This window comes from Hemitrygon akajei, chromosome 6 (assembly GCF_048418815.1).
Source record: "Hemitrygon akajei chromosome 6, sHemAka1.3, whole genome shotgun sequence".
NCBI lineage: Eukaryota > Metazoa > Chordata > Chondrichthyes > Myliobatiformes > Dasyatidae > Hemitrygon > Hemitrygon akajei.
This window is the reverse complement of record NC_133129.1, coordinates 14,996,186-15,023,927: the sequence shown is the minus strand read 5'-3', so window position 1 is coordinate 15,023,927 and position 27,742 is coordinate 14,996,186. Positions and strand designations below refer to the sequence as shown.

The window sequence follows — 27,742 nt, the reverse complement described above, 5'->3', positions numbered from 1 at the left end:
ATAGGGACATGCAATTCAAATCAAGCTGGATAAAAAAAATGACAAAAATGCTGTATTTGGTTCGGGTTCCAATCACCATTCACCACTACCTGATGATTCACACTCACGTTCTTTACTTCAAATTCCAGCACTTCATATTCTTGCTGTCTCCGATCTTCACTAGGAATTGAACCTGCCCCTGACTATCCACACGATCAATGCCTCTCATCATCTTATACACATCTATCAGGTCACCTCTCATCCTCTGTCGCTCCAAGGAGAAAAGACCGAGTTCACTCAACCTATTCTCATAAGGCATACTCCCCAATCCAGGCAACATCCTTGTAAATCTCCTCTGCTTGAGCTGTCTACCTTCTTCCATGAACAGGGTTTCCCTTCTTCCACCATTGATGTTGCCCCCACCCACATCTCCTCCATTTCCCAGACAGCCCCATTCACCCCATCTTCCTGCCGCTTTAAAGGGAGTTCCTCGTCCTAATCTACCACCCCATGAGTCACTACATCCAACACATCATTCTACCCAACTGCCGCCATCTCCAAAGGGATCCTACTGCCAAACACATCTTTACCTCCCCCCCCCCCCAAACTTCTGCTTTCCACAGGGTTCGCTCTCTTCCTTGTTTATTCACCCCTCCCCATTAATCTCCCTCCTGGCACATATTTCTGCAAGTGTTACACCTGCCCACTTCCATTCAGGGCCCCAAATAGTCCAGCTGAGGCAACACTTCACCAGAAAATCTGCTGGGATTGTCTTTTGTATCTGGTGCTCCCAATGTGACCTCCTCTACATTGAGGAGATCTGATCGGTCCATCCACCAAAAGTGGAATTTCCTGGTGGCCAACCATTTTAATTCCTACTCCCATTCTCACATGTTTTTTCATGGCCTCCTCTTGTGCTATGATGAAACCACTCTCAGGGTGGAGGAGCAACACCTTATATTCTGTCTGGGTAGCCTGCAACCTGATGGTATCGACAGCAATTTCTCCCTCCGGTAAATTTCTATCCTCCCCCTTTCCTCTTCTATTCCACACTCTAGCCTCTTACCTCTTCTCACCTGCCTACCACTTCCCTCAGTAACCCCCCTTTCTTCCCTTTTTCCCCATGGTACACTCTCAACTCCTATCAGATTCCTTCCTATCCAGCCCTTTACCTTTCCCATCTACCTGACTTCACACACCACCTTACAGCCATCTTCCTTCCCCTCTCCCCACGTTTATTCTGGTTTCTTCCTCCCTTCCTTGCCAGTCTTGAAGAAGGCTCTCAGTCTGAAATGTTGACTGTTCATTAATTTCCATGGTTGCTGCCTGACCTGCTGAATTCCTCCAGCATTGTGTGTTGCTTGGATTTCCAACATCTGCAGAATATTTTCTGGTTATATTTCTCTTTGTAGATGGGCATCTTGGTTGGCAGGGATAAGTTGAGTGGAAGGGCCTGTTTCTGTGCTGTACGACTATGATTCAGCAACTCAGTTCCCGAACTGGAATTTTAAATTGGCAACCATCATACACAAATTTACTCTGTTGCGGCTATATTCATTGCCAAATGTACAATCACATCACCACTGAATGACAATGTGAAGTATGTTCTTATTGAAGTACCAAAAGAAAAAGAGCTATTAAATTACATTAGTGATGGCATTTATAGCTGCAATTTTATATTAACCAAACTCCTTTTGGAGATTAAAGCTCCAGTATTCCAGTCTATTAATTTCTTATCCATTAATTATAAGATCAACACTGGACCTTTTGTACTTGCTGGAACAGCACAGTCCCTCAGTTATCATTGAGATCCTAATTAGTTATGGGTTAAACAGTTTTGAACACTATTTAAATACTTAAGCATAAAATCAGTGGTATTTGAAGTTCCAGCACTCTCAGCCATTCAAAAAAGATTTAATAGTTGGATTAATAATTTATGCCAGTTGTGGAGGTTCAAACATCAAAGCCATATATAACTGTACACTTGGAATCAATGACCTTGGAGGATTAGTAGAGCCAAAAAGAGTGGTGTGTCTGTATAGGAGTTAATGCAATGCTTTACAGCATTGATCGGGGTTCAAAACCCATTCTCTATGTGACAGTGTAGGTTTCCTCTTAGTGCTCTGGTTTCATCAAAAAACATATAGGTTAGTAAGGATTAGTGAGTTGTAGGCAGGCTATGTTGGCACTGGACAGTTGCGTGCTGCCACCAGCACAATCCTTGGACCGTGTTGGCTGTTGATACAAATGACACATTTCACTCTATGTTTCGACGTACATGTGACAAATGAAGCTAATCTTTAAAGATCTTTAGCTTGTAACTTAACACATTTAGGATGCAATAATCTATCCACAAGAGGGGTGTTAATCTGAGGTGAGACAGTTAGACATGGGGCTCACCTAATTTGTAAACTAATTAAGATCTTCCTCCAGAGGAGGACATAAAAGTTGGCTAAGTTAAAGAAACAAAATCCCAGACTCTCAAAGATGGAGAATTAATCAATGCAATTCTGTAAAGTGCATTCTTCAACAGTGAGCTACTTGATGTGGATTTACATCTGGCAAACTTTGCCCAATCACCAAACAGAACAACTGAAAGCAATAGACAACGTGTAGGAAGAGGGAGAGCATGTAGGACAGGAAAAAGGTTTTGTCAAAGACTATTTCAGGACATGAGATTCTGTTCACTTCTTTGTTGACCTCTTGCATTTCATTTGTGTGCCAGGCAGGTTGTCCATCAACAGCATCCTGGAATACTGCAGACACATCTGCTGCAAACATCAGATAGTTTCAAACTCATTTCTACATGGGTTGCCATGTAGTAATCACTCAAATTCCCCATGGATGTTCCTGCTCCCTGACCTGTCATTAGGTAATCACTGAATCTATCCTCACTGTGGACATAATTTGAAATGCAAGTGAGAAATGTAGAAATATTGCTACAAGCAGAACTGTGCCACTTCCCAGGAAATTTAGTTCTGGGCAACACAACACTTGATATTTGCAAGTCTGTACACTCAGGGTTTATAAAAAAGTTCTCCCATCAATTTTAACTAAAATAGCTTATTTTGTAAGAAGCCATCATAGGTACTTCATAGGAATATTAGAACACAATATTTGACAGAGCCACATAAATAAAAGATAGATAATTAAAACCTTTGAGAATTGCTTTAAGGATGTCACCTCCCTGATCCTGCACTCTAGGGAAGTTGGGATAACAAGGCCATGAAATGATTACAAGCACAAGACTGAAAGTTTTAAGATCAACAAGGAGGAATGGGTGATCAGAAACTGATGTAAATACAAACAGCAGAATCATGGATGAACACTAAGTAGGAGACTGACTACAAGACTATTGAGTCAGAGTAGAACAAAAGCATCATTAACGGTTATAGAAGATGGAAGGGCAGAGTTACGTAGGTTGAAATAGGCTATACTGGTAATGGAGGAAAATAATTAGGAAAGTCAGTCAATTAAAAGGACACAGGCTACTTTATCAGTGCTGTTCAAGAAACTTCACATGCAACACTGAAGCAAAAGGCTTGTGCCAAAATTTACGTAGAAGCATTTAACCCATAAAATTATTTCTGTATTTCAATTATGCAGTTCCCATGGAAAGGAAGCACGTCTTGAGCATTTAACATCAATCACTGAAGTTCATCACTGATGAGTCAAAAGCCTGGAACACTTTACCTAATTGTCTTGATGGAGCAAGGACCTTCTTATAGATTTGAATGCTTAAAGGCGACAGCCCATCACCACTTTCAAGGACAATTAGGGATGAGCAATAAACTATGGCCTTGGCCCACAACCCATAAGTGAATAAAAAATGTGCCCTTTTAATGGAAAAGAATCCATCAAGGTCAGCAATATTTAAAAAGACAAGGGTGACCTTTTGGTGCAGTAACCTTTGTATAGTTTAAATGCTGCCAGAGATATTCAGCAGAATTGGGTCAATATCCTATACTCTCAAACAATGCTCACCAATGCTGTATGCAAATTACTATGCATTTCAAAGTGTAAATTCTCCTATAACTGATTTGTGTAGGCAATTGTATATCTAACCAATATCTACTGTTACTCTTGTATTAAGTATTTAATATTTCACCTTCAAAGTCTTCATCTCTTGCCTTGTCATCAAGTTCAGTGGAAGAAATGCTTTCTCGACACAAAGCACAGTCTTCAAGAACAGGACTTCTCAATGTCTGGTCACCTGGAAAAAAAACTCCAGTATTGGAATAAAATAAGGTATTTAAACCAGGAAGCTCAATACTGTTTTTACTGTCAGATATTCAGCTACAGAGCTAGTCATTATCCAGAGATTTGTGTTTTACCTTTAGTTAATTTGCAATCTTGTTAACACTGTAATCAGTAAATCAGTATGGGAACATGCATTTTCTGTACAATGTTAATTCTGGCTTTTAGAAATGAGAGGCCGGGTATATTCCATTACACAGCTTACAACACCAATCCCTGCCCAACCCAGCAAACTGGATCAAATTTTGGAGTGAAGTATTTTAGGTCTTTCAACAATGGAAGTCAGGATTGTTAAATATTAGCAGCAGGGAATAACTAATTCCATTGTGGTATGCAGTTGGCACCGCCGCCTCAAAGCTCCAGAGGTCAGAGTTCAATCCTGACCTTGGGTGCGCCTGTGCAGTCTCCATGTCTTCTCTGTGACTGTGTGGTTTCCCCTAGGTGAAGCGGTTTCCTCCCACACGCTGTTTGCTAGCTTAATTTGCTGTAATGTACTTGGCTAAGAAAACTAGAGTGAAAGATAGGCAGAAGGCTGAGTCTGATGCTCAACACAACCACTCAAAGGATCAATTCCTTTACCCTATGACCAAGATGAACATTATTGCTGCAACCCAAATTTGTTTTAGTGTATTTTTGGAGCATATACCTAAACCATGTCAAAGTGTAACAAAATTAAGTTGTTACGCTTCCCCCTCCCCCTGTGGGACACTACAAGTTAAAGTGTTCCCCTCTTTTTCAGCAGAGTCTGATCGGGGAGAGACTGTTTTACAACATTGAATCACAGTGGATTTAATTTGGCTGTTTTGACACTGATCAACAGACAAAGACCTTTTCATGTCAAAGTGAAAACAGATCTCTACAATATGATTTAGACCAATTACAAATATAAACACAAAATAATTGATTACTCAAGTAGTCACCCCTTTTAATATGCCACACCAAAATCATCACTGGTGCAGCCAATTGGTTTTAGAAGTCACATAATTAGTTAAATTGAGTTCACCTGTGTGCAGTCCAGGCATTTCAATTGATTGCAGTAAAAATACACCTGTATCTGGAAGGTCCAACTGCTGGTGAGTCAGTATCCTGACAAAAACTACACCATGAAGACAAAAGAATACTCCAAGCAACTCCATAAAAAGGTTATCGAAAAGCACAAGTCAGGAGACGGATGCAAGATCATTTCCAAGTCACTGAATATCCCTTGGAGTATAGTTAGTCAATCACTAAGAAATGGAAAGAATATGGCACAGGTGTAAATCTGCCTAGAGTAGGTGGTCCTCAAAAACAGTGACCGTGCAAGAAGAAGAACAGTGAGGGAGGCCACCAAGAGACCTATGACAGCTCTGGTGCAGCTTTATGGGAGAGTGACAAAGAGAAAGCCACTGCAGAAAGAAACTCATGAAATCTTGGCTAGAGTTTGCCAGAAGGCATGTGGGAGATTCTGAAGTCAACTGGAAGGCGGCTCGTTTGTCTGATGAAACCAAAATTCAGCTTTTTGGCTATCAGATTAAATGCTATGTTTAGCAGAAGCCAAACACTGCTCATAAGCAAAAACTTACCATCCCTACCATGAAGCATGGTGGTGGCTGCATCATACTATGAGAATGCTTCACTACATGGAAGCATGGAAGGCTTGTGAAGGTAGTGGGTAAAATGAATGAGGCAAAATTCAGGGAAATCCTGGAGTAAAACCTTGTGCAGTCTGCAAGAGAACTGCAACTTGGGAGATTTGTTTTCCAGCACAACAATGACCCCAAGCATAAAGCCAAAGTTAATGACCCGGAGTGGCCAAGTCACAGTCCAATTGAGAACTTGTGGCTAGACTTGAAAAGTCCTGCTGAAGGGTCTCGGCCCAAAATGTTGACTGAACTCTTCTCTGTAGATGCTGCTTTGCCTGCTGAGTTCCTCCAGCATTTTGTGTGCATTGCTTGAAAAGGGCTGTTTACTCACAACCCCATAAAATCTAACAAGAGCCTGAGCAGCTTTGTAAAGAAGAATGGGGAAAAATTGCAGTGTCCAGATGTACAAAGCTGATAGAGACCAATCCACACAGACTCAAAGCTGTAATTGCCACCAAAGGTACATTTACTAAATATCAACTTGAAGGGGGTGAAGACTTATGCAATCAATTATTTTGTTTTATATTTGTAATTAATTTAGATCACTTTCTCAAGATCTGTTTTCACTTTGACACGAAAGAGTCTTTTTCTGTTGATCAGTGTAACAAAAAAGCCAAATCAAATCCATTGATTCAATGCTGTAAAACAATAAAACATGAAAACTTCCAAGGAGGGGAGAGGGTGAATACTTTTTCTAGGCACTATATATTGGTGCCATGGTGGCTTAGCAGTTAGCATAACTCTCCTACAAGTCGTGGTGTTCCAGAGTTTGGAGTTCAATTCAGACATCATCTGTAAGTAGTCATTGTAAATTTTCCCGTGATTAGGTTCGGGTTAAATCGGGGCTGTTGGGGCAGCACGACAGGACAGAAGAACCTATCCTGCACTGTATCTCTAAATACAAATGTATAAATTTATAGCATCCAGAAAGATACACCCAAACGGGACAGTTAGCATTGTGTAGAGAACAGACAAGTTACACAACTCAGGAGTAAATTGATCTTTTACCTTTCTTCTCTGTCCTGCTGCTTTCATACTCTAGCTTGGTCGCCATGACCTCAAACAAGGTTTTAAGGATACTTCGCAGGTCACTTGCATAGTTAGTCTGCAACTGGTCAGCAACACCTATGATGGTATGAAATGGTGCTGGTTAACACAACTTCCTGCACATGGATCACAATACAAAAGGAGTCAATATACACAAATTTCCGGAGTAAAGCTGGGGACATGGTCTTCACCAGAAAATATCTTGCAAAGGTGAGATTGATTAAAACAAAGCAGGTTGTTTTGGCACCAATCTATATTTTAGCTGTGATGAAAAAGTTGAGGCACAAGTGTTTACAGTAATCAGATACCATATTTTAACAAGCAAACATATTAATGTTTCATTACCACACGAGCCTAAAATTATTACCAAGTTATGCCAGGCTGTTTCCAGGACAATGTCAATATTTGTCAAGGATTCTTTGCCCCTCACCACACAAATTCAGAACAGACATTAGCACCAGCAGTTTCAAAGTACAAAAGCCTTTGGAACACAAGCCTTGCAGATGTGCACCCCACCACTGAGCACATCTACCAGGAGCGCTGGCATGTAAAAACAGCAACCATCATCAAGGACCCCTACCCTATAGATCATGCTCACTTCTTACTGCAGCCATCAGGCCTCGGGACCCACACCACCAGCTTCAGGAACAGCTATTACCCTGCTGCCATCAGACCTCAGGACCCACACCACCAGCTTCAGGAACAGCTATTACCCTGCTGCCATCAGGCCTCAGGACCCACACCACCAGCTTCAGGAACAGCTATTACCCTGCTGCCATCAGGTGATGTCACCAGGATCCTGCAGATATTCTTATGCTTTTACTCAAATTCTCTTGCAACGAAAGCCAACATAACATTCACTTGTCTTAGTACTTGCTGTACATGCACAACTCAAGAAAGCAGCATCCATTGTTAAGGACCCTCACCATCTCGAACATGCCCTCTTCTTATTACCACCAACAGGGAGGACAGGAGCCTGGAGATACACATTCAATGTTTTAGGAACAGCTTCTTCCTCACTGCCATCATATTTCTGAACAGTCTATGAACCCATGAACATGATCTCACAATTTTCTTCTTTTTTTTTTGCACTACTCATTTAACTTTTATATTTCTTGTTGTACCTGAGAGTGGGAATAAGGGCAGGGATAGAGGAATCATGGTTGGGAAAAGGCGAAGGGAGGGGGAGGGAACAGAGAGATTCTGTAATGACCAATAAAGCAGCTGTTTGAATCAAATGACCTTGCCTGGTATCTCAGGGCTGCATGTGTCTGCATCCATGCCACCCTTCACCCCGGCACTCCTTCTCTGCCATGGCACACCCTTCTGCGGAGCTCCACTCTCACCATTCCCAACATTCTTTGCTCCCACCAGAGTTACAAACTCATTCCCTACTCCACATTGACAAATACAATACTGTGTAAAAGTCTTAGGCATCCCAGCCATATACATATGCCTAAGACTTTTGCACACTAATGTAAAATAGTTTAAATTTCTTGCATTGTACTGAAATGCAAAACAAATTTCATGATGTATGTCGGCTATAATAAATCTGATTCTAAAGTTAACCTCCTTATGTATAAAGGGTAACAGGTCCCTTTGAATGTCACCACCATTCAATCCTTTAATGTCTGCAAAAATAACTTCTCTCTTCCCTGACATCATTTTTCCTCCACCTTATTTTTCCCCCTCACAATATGGTGCCCTTCATTTAGCCAGTCTATATCCTTGAGGCCCTTCAGACATCATGTGTCTCACACATGCAGCACTAATCTTTGAGACATTTCACTAATTATAGCCTCAACTTGAAAAAAAAACATTTATTCTTTCTGTATTATCACGAGTCAAGTCAACTTTTATTGTCATTTCGACCATAACTGCTGGTACAGTGCACAGTAAAAATGAGACGTTTTTCAGGACCATGGTTTACATGACACAGTACAAAAAACTAGATTGAACTACGTAATAAAAAAAACACAGAGAAAGCTATACTAGACTACAGACCTACACTGGACTGCATAAAGTGCACAGAAACAGTACCGGCATTACAATAAATAATAAACAGGACAGTAGGGCAAGGTGTCAGATCAGGCTTCAGGTATTGAGGAGTCTAATAGTTTGGGGGAAGAAACTGTTATATAGTCTGGTTGTGAGAGCCCAAATGCTTCGGAGCCTTTCCCCAGACAGCAGGAGGGAGAAGAGATTGTATGGGGGTGCATGGGGTCCTTCATAATGTTGTTTCCTTTGCGGATGCAGCGTGTAGTGTAAATGTCCATGATGGCTGGAAGAGAGACCCTGATGATCTTCTCAGCTGACCTCACTATCCGCTGCAGGGTCTTGTGATACGAGATGGTGCAATTTCCGAACCAGGCAGTGATGCAGCTGCTTAGGATGCTCTCAATACAACCCCTGTAGAATGTGATGAGGATGGGGGGTGGGAGATGGACTTTCCTCAGCCTTCACAGAAAGTAGAGACACTGCTGGGCTTTCTTTGCTACGGAGCTGGTGTTGAGGGACCAGGTGAGATTCTCCGTCAGGTGAACACCAAGAAATTTGGTGCTCTTTACGATCTCTACCGAGGAGCCGTCGATGTTCAGCGGGGAGTGGTCGCTCCGTGCCCTCCTGAAGTCAACAACCATCTCTTTTGTTTTGTTCACATTAAGAGACAGGTTGTTGGCTCTGCACCAGTCCGTTAGCCGCTTGCACCTCCCCTCTGTAAGCTGACTCGTCGTTCTTGCTGATGAGACCCACCACAGTCGTGTCATTGGCGAACTTGATGATGTGGTTCGAGCTGTGTGTTGCAGCACAGTCGTGGGTCAGCAGAGTGAACAGCAGTGGACTGAGCACGCAACCCTGGGGGGCCTCCATGCTCAGTGTGATGGTGTTGGAGATGCTGCTCCCGATCCGGACTGACTGAGGTCTCCCAGTCAGGAAGTCTAGGATCCAGTCGCAGAGGGAGGTGTTCAGGCCCAATAGGCTCAGCTTTCCAATCAGTTTCTGAGGGATGATTGTGTTGAATGCTGAACTGAAGTCTATGAACAGCATCCAAACATATGTGCCTTTTTTGTCTAGGTGGGTGTCTCCACCAGGTGGAGGGTGGTGGCAATGGTGTCATCTGTTGAGTGGTTGGGACGGTAAATAAACTGCAGGGGGTCCAGTGAGGGGGGTAGCAGGGTCTTGACATGCCTCATGACGAGCCTCTCAAGACAAATGTGTAAAGGGTTTCAAGGACACATTCTGGCTAAGTGAATGGGTGTCATAACAATTTTCACCTGTATCTTAGTGTACCTTGTGCAGCAACTTAGTGAAGGTCTTTTGCAGTCTAGTACACCACATTTACTTGTTCACCTTTATCCTGTTCTTTTAGTTACAAACTTAAAAACAAATTGCTGGATATGATTTCCCTTTCACTAAGCATGCTGACTCTGTTAAACCCAATCATTAGTTTTATTAAGTTCATGGCATAAAACAAAGTCATGCAATAAAGCAGGGAATTTTCTGAGTACAAAGTATACAGATACCTGCGATGCACACAAAAAGTCTGTGAATAAGGTCATTGCTGCTATGGAAACGAGCCCGGATCTTTTCTCTAGTGGTAATCTTGGCAGCCAGAAGTGCAAGCTGGATCTCCTCTTGGTCTACATCCTCAGAGGTGTAGGAACTTGTAGTTAGACTGCCAACAGGACTGCAATAACAGAGCATGTGTTAATGCCAGAAGAACTAAAAAGAATTTTAAAACACAGGCCATCAGTATGCTCTTGCAACAAAACAAAATGTTGAATGTCACCCTACACCAGTTTGCCCAAAAGCCTCAACCACACAGTTCGTATGGTGAAACTAAACTCCCCAAGTGCAGTAGGGCGGAACTCCTAAAACAATGTACACTCTCTGGACCCATTCAATAACAAGTGTTTTTGGACACATGAACTATCACCTATCACATCTACAAATGGCAGAGACTCAGGACCAAGCAATGCCCCTTATTTAGAAGTTTTCATCTTTGCTTTCATTCTGTTGGCTCACTTTGTAACCTCTCCCAGCCCTAAAATTCTTCTGCTCTGTCCTTGTGCATATTTTATCTCTTACCTTCTTTAAGCCTATGTTTTTAAACAGTTGTGTCTTAATGTCTCCTTATACAGCTCCATATCAAACCTTATCTAATGACATTCATGTAGTGTTAGGATCATATATAAATTGTAAGCTGCAGACCTTCACTAGGTAAGGAATTAAATGAAAAATATTGACAAAGACCTGAATGTCCCAGTTTTATAGTACCTCAGTGCAGTCTCCCTGCAAATAATGCACTAAAATATCAGCTTCAATTGCTTTTCCACAAAAGGTTGACAAAAGCACTTCAAACCCTACTTCTCATAGTCCACTAGCTTTTTGAGCAATCATATGAACATGACTGATCTCCATCTCAATGAAACTCTTCAGCACTGATGATACTCCTTAAATCTTAATGTCTAGAAATCCATTGATCTTTGTTTGAATTAACACAATCAGCTCTCACAGCTCTTGGGATAAAGAAATTTCTCCTCATCTCAGTCCTAAACAATTAACCTCATTCTGAAATTGTGCCCTCTGGTTCTAGGCTGCTCATCCAGAGGAAACATCTTCTTTGAATCTACCTGTCAAACCCAAATTTTCAACAAGAATCTTCTCTCATTGCTCCAAGATCTGGAGATTACCACCTCAATCTCTCCTCATATGCAAACACAGAAAACCTGGAGCAGTGTGGAAAACTGCAATACCGAACACTAAACCCCATGGAAACAGTGCGGTAAATGGCAAGTATATTATTTCTTAAAGAGATGAAAGCAAGCCACTGTGCATTCTTACCAAGACTTTATGGTAATAAGATTTTCTTACACTCATGCTTAAATATTCTCATAATGAAGGCTAACATTTGATTTGTGCTCTTAATTTTGTGCTACATTTATATGTTAGCTTTCAGTGATCAAGTCCTTTTTATATCAATATTACTCATTCTTTCATCATTTAACAAATCTCTCACACACTCTTAAGAAGATGACCCCATTTTTCAATGTAAGGCTCCATTTGTCGTGTTTTTGCCCATTCATTTAACCTGTCCATATCACCTTGAAGCCTCTATATTCTCCTCAGTATGCAGAGTCTCATGTCGTTCAGTGCTATCAGCAAATATGGAATTAGTCCCCTCAGACAAATTCCTAATACAGATTGCACATTTGGTGTTTGGGACCCCAGCTAATCATAGTTCTCCATTGGTCACAGCCTGCCAACCCATACGCAATACCTTTAAGCTTTCTATCTGACAGATTCCCCTGCACTGGCGAGATCTGACTTAGATCGGGGACCGCTTTGTTGAGCACCTTCATTCTGTCCATCTCAAATGGCAGGATCTCCTGGTGGCGACCTGCTTCCATGCTGATACATATACCCACAGCCTCCTCTACTGTTATGATGAGGCCAAATTCAGGTTGGAGGAGCAACACCTTGTATTCCGTCTGAGTAGCCACCAATCTAATGGCATGAGCATCGATTTCTCCAACTTCTAGTATTTACAACCTCCTGACTTTTTTGCTCTCTCCACCCCCCCATCTCTCTTTCCATTCCCCATTCTGATTATCTTCTCACTACTTCTCTTCTCCCACCCTCGCGACCTACCCATCACCTCCCTCTGGTCCCCCTCCTTCATCCCTTCACTTCCTGGTCCAGTGCCCTCTTCTATCAGATTCAAGTTTAATTATTATTTAACAATGAACATAAATATAGCCAAACAAAACAGTGTTCCTTCAGGGAAAAGATAGATAGATAGATAGATACTTTATTCATCCCCATGGGGAAATTCAACTTTTTTTCCAATGTCCCATACACTTGTTGTAGCAAAACTAATTACATACAATACTTAACTCAGTAAAAAATATGATATGCATCTAAATCACTATCTCAAAAAGCATTAATAATAGCTTTTAAAAAGTTCTTAAGTCCTGGCGGTTGAATTGTAAAGCCTAATGGCATTGGGGAGTATTGACCTCTTCATCCTGTCTGAGGAGCATTGCATCGATAGTAACCTGTCGCTGAAACTGCTTCTCTGTCTCTGGATGGTGCTATGTAGAGGATGTTCAGAGTTATCCATAATTGACCGTAGCCTACTCAGCGCCCTTCGATGTTAAACTCTCCAGTACTTTGCCCACGACAGAGCCTGCCTTCCTTACCAGCTTATTAAGACGTGAGGCATCCCTCTTCTTAATGCTTCCTCCCTAACACATCAACACATCACATCAACAACAGCACACAGCATATTGCATAAAACACAAACAACATATATGGTTATGATTTCAGGAAAACATATAGTCACAAGGAGAGAAAAAATATAGCTCAAGTCCTTGAGCTGTGCTGGTCCAGATTGTTCTTCCACTGGGCGAACACTGGAGGGCAGCACTAATGAAAGGGACCAACCCCCAACCCAATATGAAATCCAGTGGCACACAGCCAGATCCAAAATCTCCTTCGCTGGTGACTGCAACAAACGAGTCAGAGGCTTGTGGGCCTTGTCCGTGCAACAACTAAGGGAATACCGTTGTAGGTCTTGCCAATGATCTAGTTAGCCGGGCTTGCAGTATTCTACATTACCAATGTCCGACAGGGTCTTGCAATCAGAATAAAAATAACGAAGACAATCACTATAATTTGGACCATGCACCATTTCTATACAACAGTAAGCAACAAGTCAAGAAGACAACAGAACAATCTGCAATCCCCAGTTCTATTGTTATCGAGCAACTCACTGATGGAATAGCCCTGCAGTACTTTTATGTTCTTGGTATCAAGCAGTGACTACTACTACTTCAGCCCTTTACCTTTTCCAGTTATCACCTCCCAGCTTCTCAACTCATCTCCCCCCCCGACCTAGTTCCACCCATCACCTGCCAGCGTGTACTCCTTCCCCTCCCCCAGCCTTCTGGCTTCTGCCTCTTTCCTTTTTTCGGCAAAGAATGATGAAGGGTCTTGGCACAAAGCTTTACTGCTTACTCCCCCCCCCCCCCACCTGACTTGCTGAGCTCCCCCAACATTTTGTGTGTGTTACTCATCCAATTCTCAATCCATGTTAGTATATTATCATCAATTCCATGTGCTCTAATTTTGCTGGCCAACATCCTATGTGGCCCGTTTGAAAACCTCCTGAAGATCCAAATATACCACATTTGCTGGTTCCCTTTTACTTGTATCCTCAAAGAATCCAGAGTAGTTAAACATGATTTCCCTTCAATAAATCCTAAGTTGACTCAGCTCACTCCCATGGTTCTAGAACACAAAATTATACAGCACATTACAGGCCCTTCGGCCCACAATGTTGTGCTGACCATGTAACCTACTCTAGAAACTGCCCAGAATTTCCCTACTGCATAGCCCTCTATTTTTCTAAGCTCATCTACCTACTTAAAAGTCTCTTAAAAGATCCTATTATATCCACCTCTACTACCATCGCTGGCAGTGCATTCCACTCACCACTCTGTGTGAAAAACTTAGCTCTGATATCCCCCTTGTACCTACTTTCAAGCACCTAAAAATACGCACCTCGTGTTAGCCACTCAGCCCTGGGAAAAAGCCTCTGGCTACCCACACGATCAATGCCTCTCATCATCTTATACACCTCTATCAGGTCACCGCTCCAAAGAGAACAGGCCAAGTTCAAGGTTCTGTTCAAGGTATTTGGCTAAAAGAAATTCCAACATTTTCTTTGCCATAACACAAGGCTAACATGTTGGCAGTTCCACGTTTTCGTTATTATTTTTGTTTTAAAGAAGTGGTGATATATCTGCACTTCCATTTTCATGAACCATGGAAACATTGGAAGATGATAACCAGAATATCCACCAAATCTACAGCAGTATACAAACTGCTGGGGGAACTCAGCAAGTTGAGCAGTACCTGTGGGGGAGGGGGATGGGGAGGGAATTTCTAATGCTTGGGGTTAAAGCTCTGCATCAGGGCTATCTACTCACATTTCTATCCACTAATTCTAAACACATTCAAAACACTGGGATATAAATCACTAGCTCAATTAGGATTTATTAACTTTCAAGTTCGACTTTTCTGACTTCAGTTCCCCATTCTCACCCATTGCTTTGGTTCCTGAGTTCATTTAACTGTTATACTGATTTATTCTCTGCAAGAGTACTAAATGATCACTCTGCATTGATTACTGATTAAATATTATGCAATCTTTATATTATAAATAGGAGTATAAAAAATGGGACTTTTTAAATTCCTACCAACTCTTTCACCCCAATTGCTCTGTACGCTATAACAGGAAAATAATTTCCAAATGCTGCATTAAACAGCTTACACCAAAGGATCATATACATAATGTTAATGGAACAAGATTTTTTTTTTTTTTTAAAAAGGCAACAGCCCTGTTCTGCATTAAATCATTGTTCTGTGCTTGTTATTTTGGTGATAGGCTTGAATATGACCAAAATCAAATTTAAGGATAATGTTTCATTTATTGTGAAAAATGACAACTAATATGATCAAAAGGTTGTTAACTGAACTCTTGATTAATACATTATGACAAAATGCTGAAGGAGGAAAAACTGTAGGCTTGAAAATGAAACTATAACAAATCAATAACAATATGATTAACAAAATTAAAGCAAATACTGACTGCAGATATAAATGAATGAATTAAAAAGTAGGTTAACAACTCTGAAGAAAAAGTTCTGCAGTGAAAATACCAGAATAGAGCCTTCCAAAATATTGTATCCTGCATAAGGCTATCTAAAGCTATTAACCACATGGGACTTTGCACTTAATAAGTAAACAAAGGTTAACGAAGAAGCAATAATATAAAACTTGATAATATTGCAAAAGTAGAATAATCCCATTGAGATAATGAAATGCAAGATGGAAACTATACAAGCAAAAGATATATTGCGATTATAGAGTTGATTTAGTCAATCTTGAAATTTTCAAGTGACCATGAAAGCTTAAAAATGTTTATTGAGGCCCTGTCAGACCAAGAACCTATCATCTCAAAGAATTACTTCCCACACTAGACACAACCCTGTAGCTGAATGTAATATTCTTTATAATAGCTCTAATCCACTTTATTTTTATTTGGAGATTGAGCACAGTAACAGGTACTTCCAGCTCAATGAACCCACGTTACCTAATTATACCCACATGGCCAATCAACCTACCAACCCAGATATCTTTGGAATGTGTGAGGCAATCGGAGGACCTGAAGAAAACCCACGCACTCGCAGAGAGAACATGCAAGTTCCTTACAGAGAGGAGCAGAACTGAATCCAGGTTGCTGGGGCTGTAATAGCGTAATGGTAATCACTATGCTACTGCTGGGGGCCACCTTCAAGTGTCTGTAACACCATATAATATACAGTTGAAGTCAGCAGTTTACATACACCTTAGCCAAATACATTTAAACTCGGTTTTTCACAATTCCTGACATTTAATCCTAGAAAACATTCCCTGTCTTAGGTCAGTTAGGATCACTATTTTAAGAATGTGTAATGTCAGAATAATAGTAAAGAGAATTATTTATTTCAGCTTTTATTTCTTTCATCACATTCCCAGTGGGTCAGAAGTTTACATACACTTTGTTAGTATTTGGTAGCATTGCCTTTAAATTGTTTAACTTGGATCAAACGCTTTGGGTCGCCTTCCACAAGCTTCTCATAATATGTTGCTGGAATTTTGTTCCATTCCTCCAGATAGAACTGGTGTAACCGAGTCAGGTTTGTCAGAATCCTTGCTCGCACAAGCTTTTTCAGCTCTGCCCATAAATTTTCTATCAGATTGAGGTCAGGGTTTTTGTGATGGCCACTCCAATACCTTGACTTTGTTGTCCTTAAGCAATTTTGCCACAACTTTGGAGGTATGCTTGGGCTCATTGTCCATTTGAAAGACCCATTTGGAACCAAGCTTTAACTTCCTGGCTGATGTCTTGAGATGTTGCTTCAATATATCCACATAATTTTCCTTCCTCATGATCCCACCTATTTTGTGAAGTGCACCAGGCCCTCCTGCAGCAAAGCACCCCCACAACATGATGCTGCCACCCCCATGCTTCACAGTTGGAATGGGCTTCTTCGGCTTGCAAGCCTCACCCTTTTTCCTCCAAACATAACAATGGTCATTATGGCCAAACATTTCAATTCATGTTTTATCAGACCAAAGAACATTTCCCCAAAAAGTCAGATCTTTGTCCCCATGTGCTCTTGCAAACTGTAGTCTGGCTTTTTTATGGCAGTTTTGGAGCAGTGGCTTCTTCCTTGCTGAGCAGCCTTTCAGGTTATGTCGATATAGGACTCATTTTACTTTGGATATAGATACTTGTCTACCTGTTTCCTCCAGCATCTTCACAAGGTCCTTTGCTGTTGTTCTGGGATTGACTTGCACTTCTCATGCCAAAGTATGTTCATCTCTAGGAGACAGAACACGTCTCCTTCCTGAGTGGTATGATGGCTGCGTGGTCCCATGGTGTTTATACTTGCGTTCTATTGTTTGTACAGATGAACGTGGTACCTTCAGGCGTTCGGAAATTGCTCCCAAGGATGAACCAGACTTGTGGAGGTCCACATTTTTTTGTCTCTGAGGTCTTGGCTGATTTCTTTTGATTGTGTTTGTAAACTTCTGACCCACTGGAATTGTGATATAGTCAATTAAAAGTGAAATAATCTGTCTGTAAACAGTTGGAAAAATTACTCGTGTCATGCACAAAGTAGATGTCCTCAACATTCTGCCAAAACTATAGTTTGCTAATATGAAATCTGTGGAGTGGTTAAACAATGAGTTTTAATGATTTCAACCTAAGTGTATGTAAACTTCTGACTTCAACTGTAGGAGCAGTATTAGGCCATTCAGTCCATCGAGTCTTCCCCACCATTCCATCAAGGCTGATTTATTATCTTTCTCAACTCCATTCTCCTGCCTTCGCCCCATAACCTTTGATACTCTGACTAATCATGAACTTATCAGCCTCCACTTTAAATACACTCAATGACTTGGCCTGTATAGCTGCTTGTGGTAATGAATTCCATAGATTCACCACCCTCTGGCTAAAGAAATTTATTCTCATCTGTTCTAAGCTAACATCCCTCTATCCTGGTTGTAGACTCACCCACCAAGGGAAAAATCCTCTGCACATTCACATTATCTGGTCCTTTCAACATTCTATAGAGTTCAATGAAATCGCACCTCATTCTTCTAAACTAGTGGTCGCCAACCAGTCGATCGCGATCGACTGGTCAATCTTTGAGACTTTCCCCAGTAGATCCCGAAAAAAAATGAGAAATAAATACACAAATACTGTTGAGAGATTGTTTCCGGGTTGCAGGGTTTTAGTTCCGTTCTTTCTGCCCAGTGCGCATGCGTGTAGCTCCCCTGCACTACACAGTGTACTTCAGTGGTTCCCAACCACCGGGCCGCAAGGAAATGATACGAGTCAGCTGCGCCTTTCCTCATTCTGTCACACCCACTGTTGAACTTGAACGCACGCGAGGTCATCAGTCGCCTAAACGCAGTGATACCCTCGTGCCAGTGTTCGCCTGATGCAGCTGGCGAGAACCGCCGATGCTACTGGCCCGGAGAGCGGCCGGCGGGAAGTGCCGATGCTATGGGCCCGGAGAGCGGCCGGCGGGAAGTGCCGATGCTATGGGCCCGGAGAGCGGCCGGCGGGAAGTGCCGATGCTATGGGCCCGGAGAGCGGCCGGCGGAAAGTGCCGATGCTATGGGCCCGGAGAGCGGCCGGCGGGAAGTGCCGATGCTATGGGCCCGGAGAGCGGTCAGATGAGCGCCACCTCTAAACCTGTTCACCACACCGAATGTTCGTGGGGAAGCTGGTGCTAAAATATTCGCAGACGACCTAATTCGGGCTCAAGGTTTCGAAAGTATCAGAGTAGCTACCGCGCTGCGATCTGCTAAAACAAACTTTTATCGGCCGATAGATCCTACAAGGGGGGAGGCGGGCCAGTCACACTCCTTGCTCGGTCGGTCGCTCTGTCTGGACTGCGACTGCTGCGGCCCCGGCACGGGGACCTCTCCGGCCCTGACCTTGTCCTCTCACCCCACCTGTGACCAGCCGCACCTAGCCAAGGCATCTGGCGGCAGGCGGGCGGAGGCTGCAGTTCAGGCTGGGATCTGTCCGAGGCAATGAAGCCCTCAAAACGGCTTCAGTACCCTTCAGTACTTAAAGACACATGCATTGAGATTTTTCAGCGGAAAAAAACGTGAGCAAGTGGGACAGAAACTAAGTGCCGAGAGCTGCAAAAAAATTGTGGAATAGACTGGACATAAGGAACCTGTATCGGTGTATTCCAGTCGTGTTTAACACCAACCCCGCCACCCCACCCCCCTACCTGTTGGCCAGTCCGCAAGAATATTGTCAATATTAAACAGGTCAAAAAAGGTTGGGTACCCCTGGTGTTTATACATTATTTCTACTTCCGGGTTGTGGGGTTTTACTTCTGGTCTTTTCTGCCCGGTGCGCATGCATGTAACTAGTCGATCTCGCCTTTCACTAAGACCGAGGTAGGGGATCTTGGACTTAAAAAGGTTGGTGACCACTATTCTAAACTCTAGCAAATACAGGCCCAGAGCCAAACAACCCTCATACATTAACCCTTTCATTCTCAGAATTATTCTTATGAACCTTGATACTTTTAGTACTAAGTTTCACTAAATAGACACATCAGTGCACTGCACTCTTACAGCACAAACCCAAGAGATTCTAAAGATGCTGGAAATCTTGAGCAACACACACAAGATGTTGGAGGAACTCAACAAGTCCAGCCGCCTCTATAAAGGGGAATAAACAGTCAGTGTTTTGGGTCAAGACCCTACATTCAGAATTTCTCCAGCATTTTGTCTCCCTTTTCTGTCCAATACACATTAAAAATTCATAAGAGAACAGGGGAATTAACACCTGATATGGAATGGTTGAAATTTGTGTTGGTTTTATAGTGTGCCTCAACTGCCATTTAGACTCAGTTGGAAAAAAAAGTCAAATTACTATTACTTGGGACTGTTCAGTTCTGATATGTGCCAGGAGCTCCTGTACTTTAGCACATGCATCTTTGATGTAACTACTTTTAAAACTTGCTTTCGATATAGATTATTGTGGAGGATCCAGGTAAATTATGTATTCAGTACAGTTCTTCAAACATCACCAACCTCATCCCCAATACCCCAAAAATAGATCAGAAGGTTTTCAACATTTCTCTATCTCAGGTAACCATTACTTTTTGATTACTACTTTCCCTACTGTATGGCTCTTATTACCTCAATACTCTGGGAGAAGAAATGAAATTAAAATCAAGGACTGACTTGTAACAATGCATCATAAATCAACTAGTAGGCCGAACCCTTGCACCAAGAGCAGAAGTCAGCTCATTTTATGGCTTATTAATCATTTGCTAAGTTGCCACAATATCAACCAGAAACGGAGCAAAGAATATTCAGCTTGCAATGACATTTCCTCCTCAGAGAACAATTTTGTAGATGAAGGACATAATCTGTGGACAGTAACAAATTATAATTGAAGAGTAAAGCATGAATAAGTTTAAGATTGTGGCTGAAATTGGAGAAAAAGAGCAAAGAACACAACTGTTATACCAGTGTCTCCTCCATGAACTCTTCACTTACTGCCTCAGTCAAGTAGTCAACATAATCAAAGGCCCCGCCCTCCCCAGGCATTCTCTCTTCCACCTTCTCCCATTGTGCAGAAGATACAAAAGGCTGAAAGTATATATCACCAGGCTCAAGGACAACTTTTATCCTGCTGTTATTAGACTACTGAACAGTCTCCTAGTATGACAAGGCTCAAACTCATAATACACCTTGATATAAATTTCCATCTTATTGTTTGCCTGCATTGCATCCCGTTTTCCTAGTAACTGCATGGTTATTGTTTTGCCTTGTACTAATTCAATGAAATGATCAGTATGGATGGCACCTAAAACAAATTTTTTCACTGTACCTCAATACATGTGACATTAATAAACCAACCTAAATTTAATTTAATCAAATATCCCAAGGAGATACATTCTGTAATTAGGTGCACAAGATTGTTTAGTTATGTCACAAATCTGGATGTGTATGTGTGGGATCATTTCCTATTCCCACCATCTTTATGAACTAAAGAGAATAAGTGGATGCATGCTGTACAACCTTAACCTCAAACAGGCTCAAATTCACCCCAATTTACATAACTAATCTTGTTAGGCGAGGTCAACAATCTACTAGTGGAAATCAGCTGAACAAACAACATCTGCAGAAGGAAAGAATTGTTGATGTTTTGGGGCAACACATCAACAATTCCTTTCCTTCTACAGATGTATGACCCCAAAGTTCCTCCAGCAGATTGTTTTCTGCTCCAGAATCCAGCATCTACAGCCTCGTCTCCATTCTCTAGTGAGATATCCAAGCTGCAGAACGCAACATACACAGGTACAGCATAGGAACAGACCCTTCCGCCCACAGTGTTGTGCCGAACCAATTAAATTAGTAATCAAATGGCCCATTACACTAATCTCTTCTGCCTAAAGTGTCCATATCCTTCCATTTCCCTCACATTCATGTACCTATCTAAATGTCTCTTAAAAGGACCTAATGTATCTGCCTCTACCACCACCCCTAGGAAACACACACATATTCTAGGCACTTAAAAAAAAGCCTCTCACATCTCCATTGAACTTGTCCTCTCTCACCTTAAATGCACATCCTCTGGTATTAGACATCTCAAACCCAAGAAAAAGACATACTGTCTGTTTACTCAATACACAAAAAGGCAGCAGCTATGAAAAAGAGTACAGTCAACATTTTGGGCCAAAATTTATCCTGATGAAGGGTCGCAGCCCAAAATGTCAACATATTACTCTTTTCCAAAAATGCTGCCTGGCCTTTTGAGCTCATCCAGCATTTTGTGTGTATTGCTTTGATTTCTAGCATCTGCAGATTTTCTCCTGTCTGTCTACTCTATCTATGCCTCTTATAATCTTATAAACTTCTATTAGATCTCTCCTCAGCTTCCGTCACTCCAGAGTAAACAACCCAAGTTTGTCCAACCTCTCATTATAGCACTTGCCCTCTAATCCAGGCAGAATCCTATATTTAGAGTCTATTGGGATAGACACAGCTGGCAAATTTACACTTTGAATCAACATTTGAAAGCTTTGAAAGTTTCATGCTGATGTTCAGATAGTGAGGCCAATGACCTGATCAAATAGCTAATCTTTGTTAAAGTTGCTAATCTGTGCCATACCCAAACTAAAAATAATCAATACTCACATTAAGTCAAGAGTGACATATACTAATAGGCAACTATCTGAATTGTTCAAAATCTAGGATTTGGACTGGTTGCTTAGTTAAGTTGTCAACTGTAGGACTAAAAAGGCACATTAGTATCAATTGGAAATTAATGTACCGCAATATGTCACACATTATCAGTATTTAGAACCAAGTTTCAGTACAGTCATCCCAACTATGGTTCCGTCCATCCAATCCTGCCTTGGCAAACCAGTTCTTCAGTCTAAACAGAACATTCTCTAAATTAATTAAGAAACAAAGCAGGTTAAAGAGGACCAGCTCACTTTACCTGTGAAGTAAATAGAAAGATCAAAAAAAATCCAGTTACCTTGGAGTATACGTGCTGGAAAGACTGCAGGTTGTGACAGACACACTCCCACAGTCACTGCTGGATATGGAGCTGATGGGGGAATCTTGAATGAGATCTTGAAAACTGGAACCACATTAACGAAAACATAAAGGAAATTAAACTTTGAAAATAGCATTTTCACCAATACCAAGAATTGAAATAAAAATACATGCATCTGTACAAAGAACAAAAGGGAAAAAATACCATAGAAAAGAATACCATCTCATTTAGGAAAATGATTAACAGGATGGGCCTTGTAATGAGGGCAACTTTGCTTGGTGATTCAAATCAAGATTGTTGTAGTGGGGGGGGAGTCCACAAAGGAGAAAAATGTTACATTCGAAGTTAAAAACTTGAGGATAGGACAGAACAGAACAAAAAAAAACTCAGATTCTTTCTTCAATTTCTCCGAAGAGCATCATATTATTTTGAGGACTCGGTTTTCTTATTTTGCCTCAGGGAATTCAGGAACCCAATGGTTTGTACTAATCCGAAATCAGAGATCTCCACCAGCTGGTCACATCATCCTTCTCCAACTTTTTAATCCCTTCAGCTAATCAAGTCATATGATTGGATTCATAGAAATTGTTATAGCTTGGAAAGAGGTAATTGAGCTCAATGAACCTAACCCAAACCTTGCTCTCTGCTACAGCAACCTGATCAGTCCTCTTTCCCGGTTCTTTCCTTTCAGTTCCATAATATTTTCTTCAAATTGCTGCTTAATGCTTTATTAAAAGAAATTTAAATGTGCTTCCATTCTCCTTTCAGTTAAGCATGCCAAATGGACTGTCTCACCGATTTTAAAAATTTACCTCCTGTTACACATTTAGCACATTCAAAACAAAATTACTCACCATCAACTCAACTACTGTTCATATCCTGTGCCTCTTGCTCAAAGTAAAACAAAATCTCAATCACTGCACCAACATGATGTGCAGCTTAAATCCCTTCTCCAATGATTGTCCTGCCATTAACTAATCTGTTATCATAAACCAGATTTAAGGAATCAGTACAAAAATAGAGTGAAAATGTTCATTGCAAGATACACACGACCAAGGTAGTTCTGTATTATCAAAATCTCAGCTCATCTGATCAATGCTACAACAACCATTTTTATCACATTCCATTTGTAAAAAGGAATATTAGAAGTCAGTGTTTGAAAGGGTAGAACTACTTCCAGCAGTAACTTTCAAGTAATTGAATAAAGACATGGCGCTCTTCTCTGCTGAGTCTGTTTGTGGTTCAATGGAAGTACATCCACTTAATAGCAATAGACAAACATATATTGAAATCTAATCCCATAGCTTTAGTAACAAATCAGAAAAAAGTAGCCCATTACCAGGATGCATAATTCAACTAATAACAGATGCAAGATTCCAACCAACGTCTGGAATTCGGGTCCCAGAACTATGACCTTTTGCCATTCTTGGCTTCCTATTTAACTGCCCCTGTGTTCTTCACCTCCAAAAAGTATTCTCTTCATGTAGTTTCAGGAACAGCACTTCATCTTTCAGTAATACACTTTATAATCCTCAAGACTTAATGGTTTCAGAACTGAAACTTGGGATTATTTTTCTTGAACAGCAGGTGTTACCACTGGTTGTATTGCTATTTAAACGTTTTCTTTTAGCTCTCATTCCTTTTACTTGCTCCCTTGTGACCAATTGCCTTTAACTGTCTTGTGTTCTCATCGCCCTCTTTTTCTGGCTCATTATTGAGCAAAAACCTTTCAATGATCAACTCAACATATTAACTGTTACTTTCTCTGTCTAAATCTTTTTTGAAAGTGGATTCTGGTTAATAGGTCCATCAGTCAATTGGGGCAGAACAAAAAAAAAATCAATAAAATAGTCAGGATTCCCTTGGTTCATTTAGGACACTATACCGCTTAATTGGGGCAGGAGACAGTTGCCAAACAATTTCTAACCAGCACCTGTGTGGCTGTTTGGCATTACCATCATGCTTACAGGAAGCAGTTTTTAATAGCATCAGTTGCATTAGCATGTATTCAAAAAGCAATGATTTTTTAATCACTGATAGTTGGTGTGGTGAACTACATATACCTGTCTGGACACACCCCCTGCTGACTGCTCCTGTGGCTCCTCCCACAGACCCCTGTATAAAGGCGATTGAGGTCTGAGCCCGGCCTCTCTGTCTCCAGGATGTAGTATGGTGGTCAACCACTGCTTGTTCCTTCTTCCAGTCAATAAAAGCCGATATCTCGCCTTTACATCTCAGAGAGAGTTATTGATGGTGCATCAGTTGGTGAGTAATAAACAGTAAGACAATTCAAAACTGTTTTGCTCATTCCGATTTCAAGCATTCAGGCTTAGAGATGCCAAAAACAACTTCACTATTTCAACAAGTTAGGAACTATGAAGAATTTGAAAATATTGCAAATCATCTTGAATGCTACAGTGAAAATCAAGATCTGAAGGATGCAATTGTCAAAAATTGTATGAAGGCAGTCTATTATCTATACTAGGTGTCAGTGCTGAGATTGTTCATTTACATTCAATTGAAAGAACGTGGAGTTATTCCTCCAATAACTATAGGGAACTAATACAGTTTTTCTGTACTGTAGTGTTCTAATTTGTTCTGTATTTCCTTTAAATACATACAGTAATTTGTTACTCAGTTCAACAGTGGTTTGACTTTTTTATACTATTGTAACTATTTCCATGAAACTTCAGCAATTTGGGGCAGCTGCTTAATTTGGCCAAAACGTACTGGTCCTGATGTGTCCCAATTAACCAGAATCCACTACTTGATTTCACAATTCTGCACTTTATGCTTCAGTTGCAGTCTAATCTTGTGCATCATCAATGCACCAGCTGGTGCCACAGTAGAATTGGCCAAGGTTAGCACTCGTGGCCAAAATCAGCTTTACACATGGAATAAAAATATAAATAACTTAAAACACCAAAAATAGTCGATGAATAAGAAGCCAGATCAGCTATATCAATAATTGTTTCGTCGGTCAGGATCTGCCATCATGTGTGGTACAAATTCTCACACAAGCATATTTTTAGAGAAAATAGTGACTCAATTCAATTGGACACACCTTGCAACTGAGAAATTGCAGTAGAAGTTTCTGTCAAAGCATTTACTAAGACAGATTAGAAAATCACATTTAAAGCTTAACAGAGTAGAACTGTAACAGATGTGACTAAGGTATGAAAGATGAACTCCAAAATAGGTTAGCCTGCAAAGACTGGAAACTGGGTAATTGTGCAATAAGTTTAAATCTTCATTTAATTAAATCTTACATCCATCCCACAACATGAGGGAGTAAAAATTGTTGCATTATGACTCCGTCACAATGTATAGACATGTGAATTTATGTCTAACGGCTTGTTGAAACAAGCTGTCCCATAGCCTGTTGCTCCTGGCTTTAATACTGCGGTACCATTTGACAAATGGAAGCAGGCAAAACAGTTTATGGTTGTGGTGACTGGTGCCCCCGATGATCTTCCAGGCCTCCTTTATGCACCTGCTGCTGAAAATGTCCTCAAAGGAGGGAAGTTCACATCCACAGATATGCTGCGCTGTCTGTACCACTCTCTGCAGTGCCCATTGATCAAGGTTGGTGCTGTTCCCATACCAGTGGTGATACAGCCAGTCAGGATGCTCTCAATGGTGCCCCTGCAGAAGGTCTTGAGGATTTGGGGACTCATGCCAAACTTCTTCAGTTGCCTGAGGTGGAAGGGATGCTGTTGTGCTTTTTTTTGCCACACAGCTGGTGTGTACAGTCCAGGTGAGATCTTCGATGATGTATACACTGAGGAACTTGAAACTACTCACCTTTTCAACTCCAGACCCATTGATGTTGATCAGGGCGAGCCTGTCCCCACTCCTGTAATTCACAATCGGCTATTTTGTTTTTTGGACATTGAGGGAGGGGTTATTATCTTGGCACCGATGCATCAGGGTTTTAACCTCTCCTCTGTATGCTGAATCATCACCACTAGAAATAAGACCGATCAATGTCATGTCATCTGCAAATTTGACAGCAGATTGGAGCTGTCTGTGGCAGCACAGTCATGGGTATAAAGGGAGTAGAGGAGGGGACTCAGGACACAACCCCGAGTCTCTTACTCTCAGGGTTAAAAAACCAATTATTTGTAAAAATCACTAATAATTTCTCTAGCTTACTAACTTACCATTTGAGTCAAAGATTGCCAATGCCCCTCATTGCAAAATCATTAGATTCAACAAGTAGAAATTTACAACAAAAGGCCAAAGGAACTAAGTTCACCTACCCAGTCCCACTTCCAGCTCTTGTCCCATGAATAATACAGATTTCAGCATATCAGGTGGAGGACAAGACTGGCAATTCTAATAACCCTTGGGGGTCACATGTGAATCATATCTAACCAGAATATTGATACTCAGCCATGTATTTAAAGACTGAACTGGTAGAATTTATTAGCGATTCAGTTCCTACCAGAATACTATCAAATCAACAGCAGAATCAGATTTATTATCACCAGCATGTGACGTGAAATTTGTTAACTTAGCAGCAGTTCAATGCAATACATAATCTAGCAGAGAGAAAATATAATAAATAAAATAAAACATAATAAACAAGTAAATCAATTACATGTATTGAATAGATTTTTTTTTAAATGTGCAAAAAACAGAAATACTGTATATTTAAAAAAGTGAGGTAGTGTCCAAAGCTTCAATGTCCATTTAGCAATCGGATGGCAGAGAGGAAGAAGCTGTTCCTGAATCACTGAGTGTGTGTCTTCAGGCTTCTGTATCTCCGACTTGATGGTAACAGTGAGAAAAAAGCATGCCCTGGGTGCTGAAGGTCCTTAATAATGCAAGCTGCCTTTCTGAGACACCGCTCCCTAAAGATGTCCTGGATACTTTGTAGGCTAGTACCCAAGATGGAGCTGACTAGATTTACAACCTCCTGCAGCTTCTTTCTGTCCTGTGCAGTAGCCCCTCCATACCAGAAAGTGATGCAGCCTGTCAGAATGCTCTCCACGGTACAACTATAGAAGCTTTTGAGTGTATTTGTTGACATACCAAATCTCTTCAAACTCCTAATAAAGTATAGCCGTGGTCTTGCCTTCTTTATGACTACATCAATATGTTCAGACCAAGTTAGATCCTCAGAAATCTTGACACAGAGAAACTTGAAGCTGCTCACTCTCTCCACTTCTGA

The 27,742-nt window shown here is 41.2% G+C and overlaps 1 protein-coding gene across 4 annotated transcripts in view; it reads right to left on the bottom strand.

The window, feature by feature from the left end:
- The window catches only part of zfyve28 (zinc finger, FYVE domain containing 28), a 177,379-nt gene that overhangs the window by 17,763 nt on the left and 131,874 nt on the right, over window positions 1-27,742 (bottom strand). For 2 of the 4 annotated variants that reach the window (XM_073047944.1, XM_073047946.1), the window contains 4 exons: window positions 22,546-22,650; window positions 10,427-10,590; window positions 6,867-6,983; window positions 4,088-4,204 (listed from right to left, as the gene is read on the bottom strand). In XM_073047944.1, coding sequence (XP_072904045.1) covers window positions 4,088-4,204; window positions 6,867-6,983; window positions 10,427-10,590; window positions 22,546-22,650 — 503 coding nt within the window. The remainder of the gene's footprint in view (window positions 1-4,087; window positions 4,205-6,866; window positions 6,984-10,426; window positions 10,591-22,545; window positions 22,651-27,742) is intronic. The other 2 variants (XM_073047945.1, XM_073047947.1) reach the window with 2 other exon arrangements.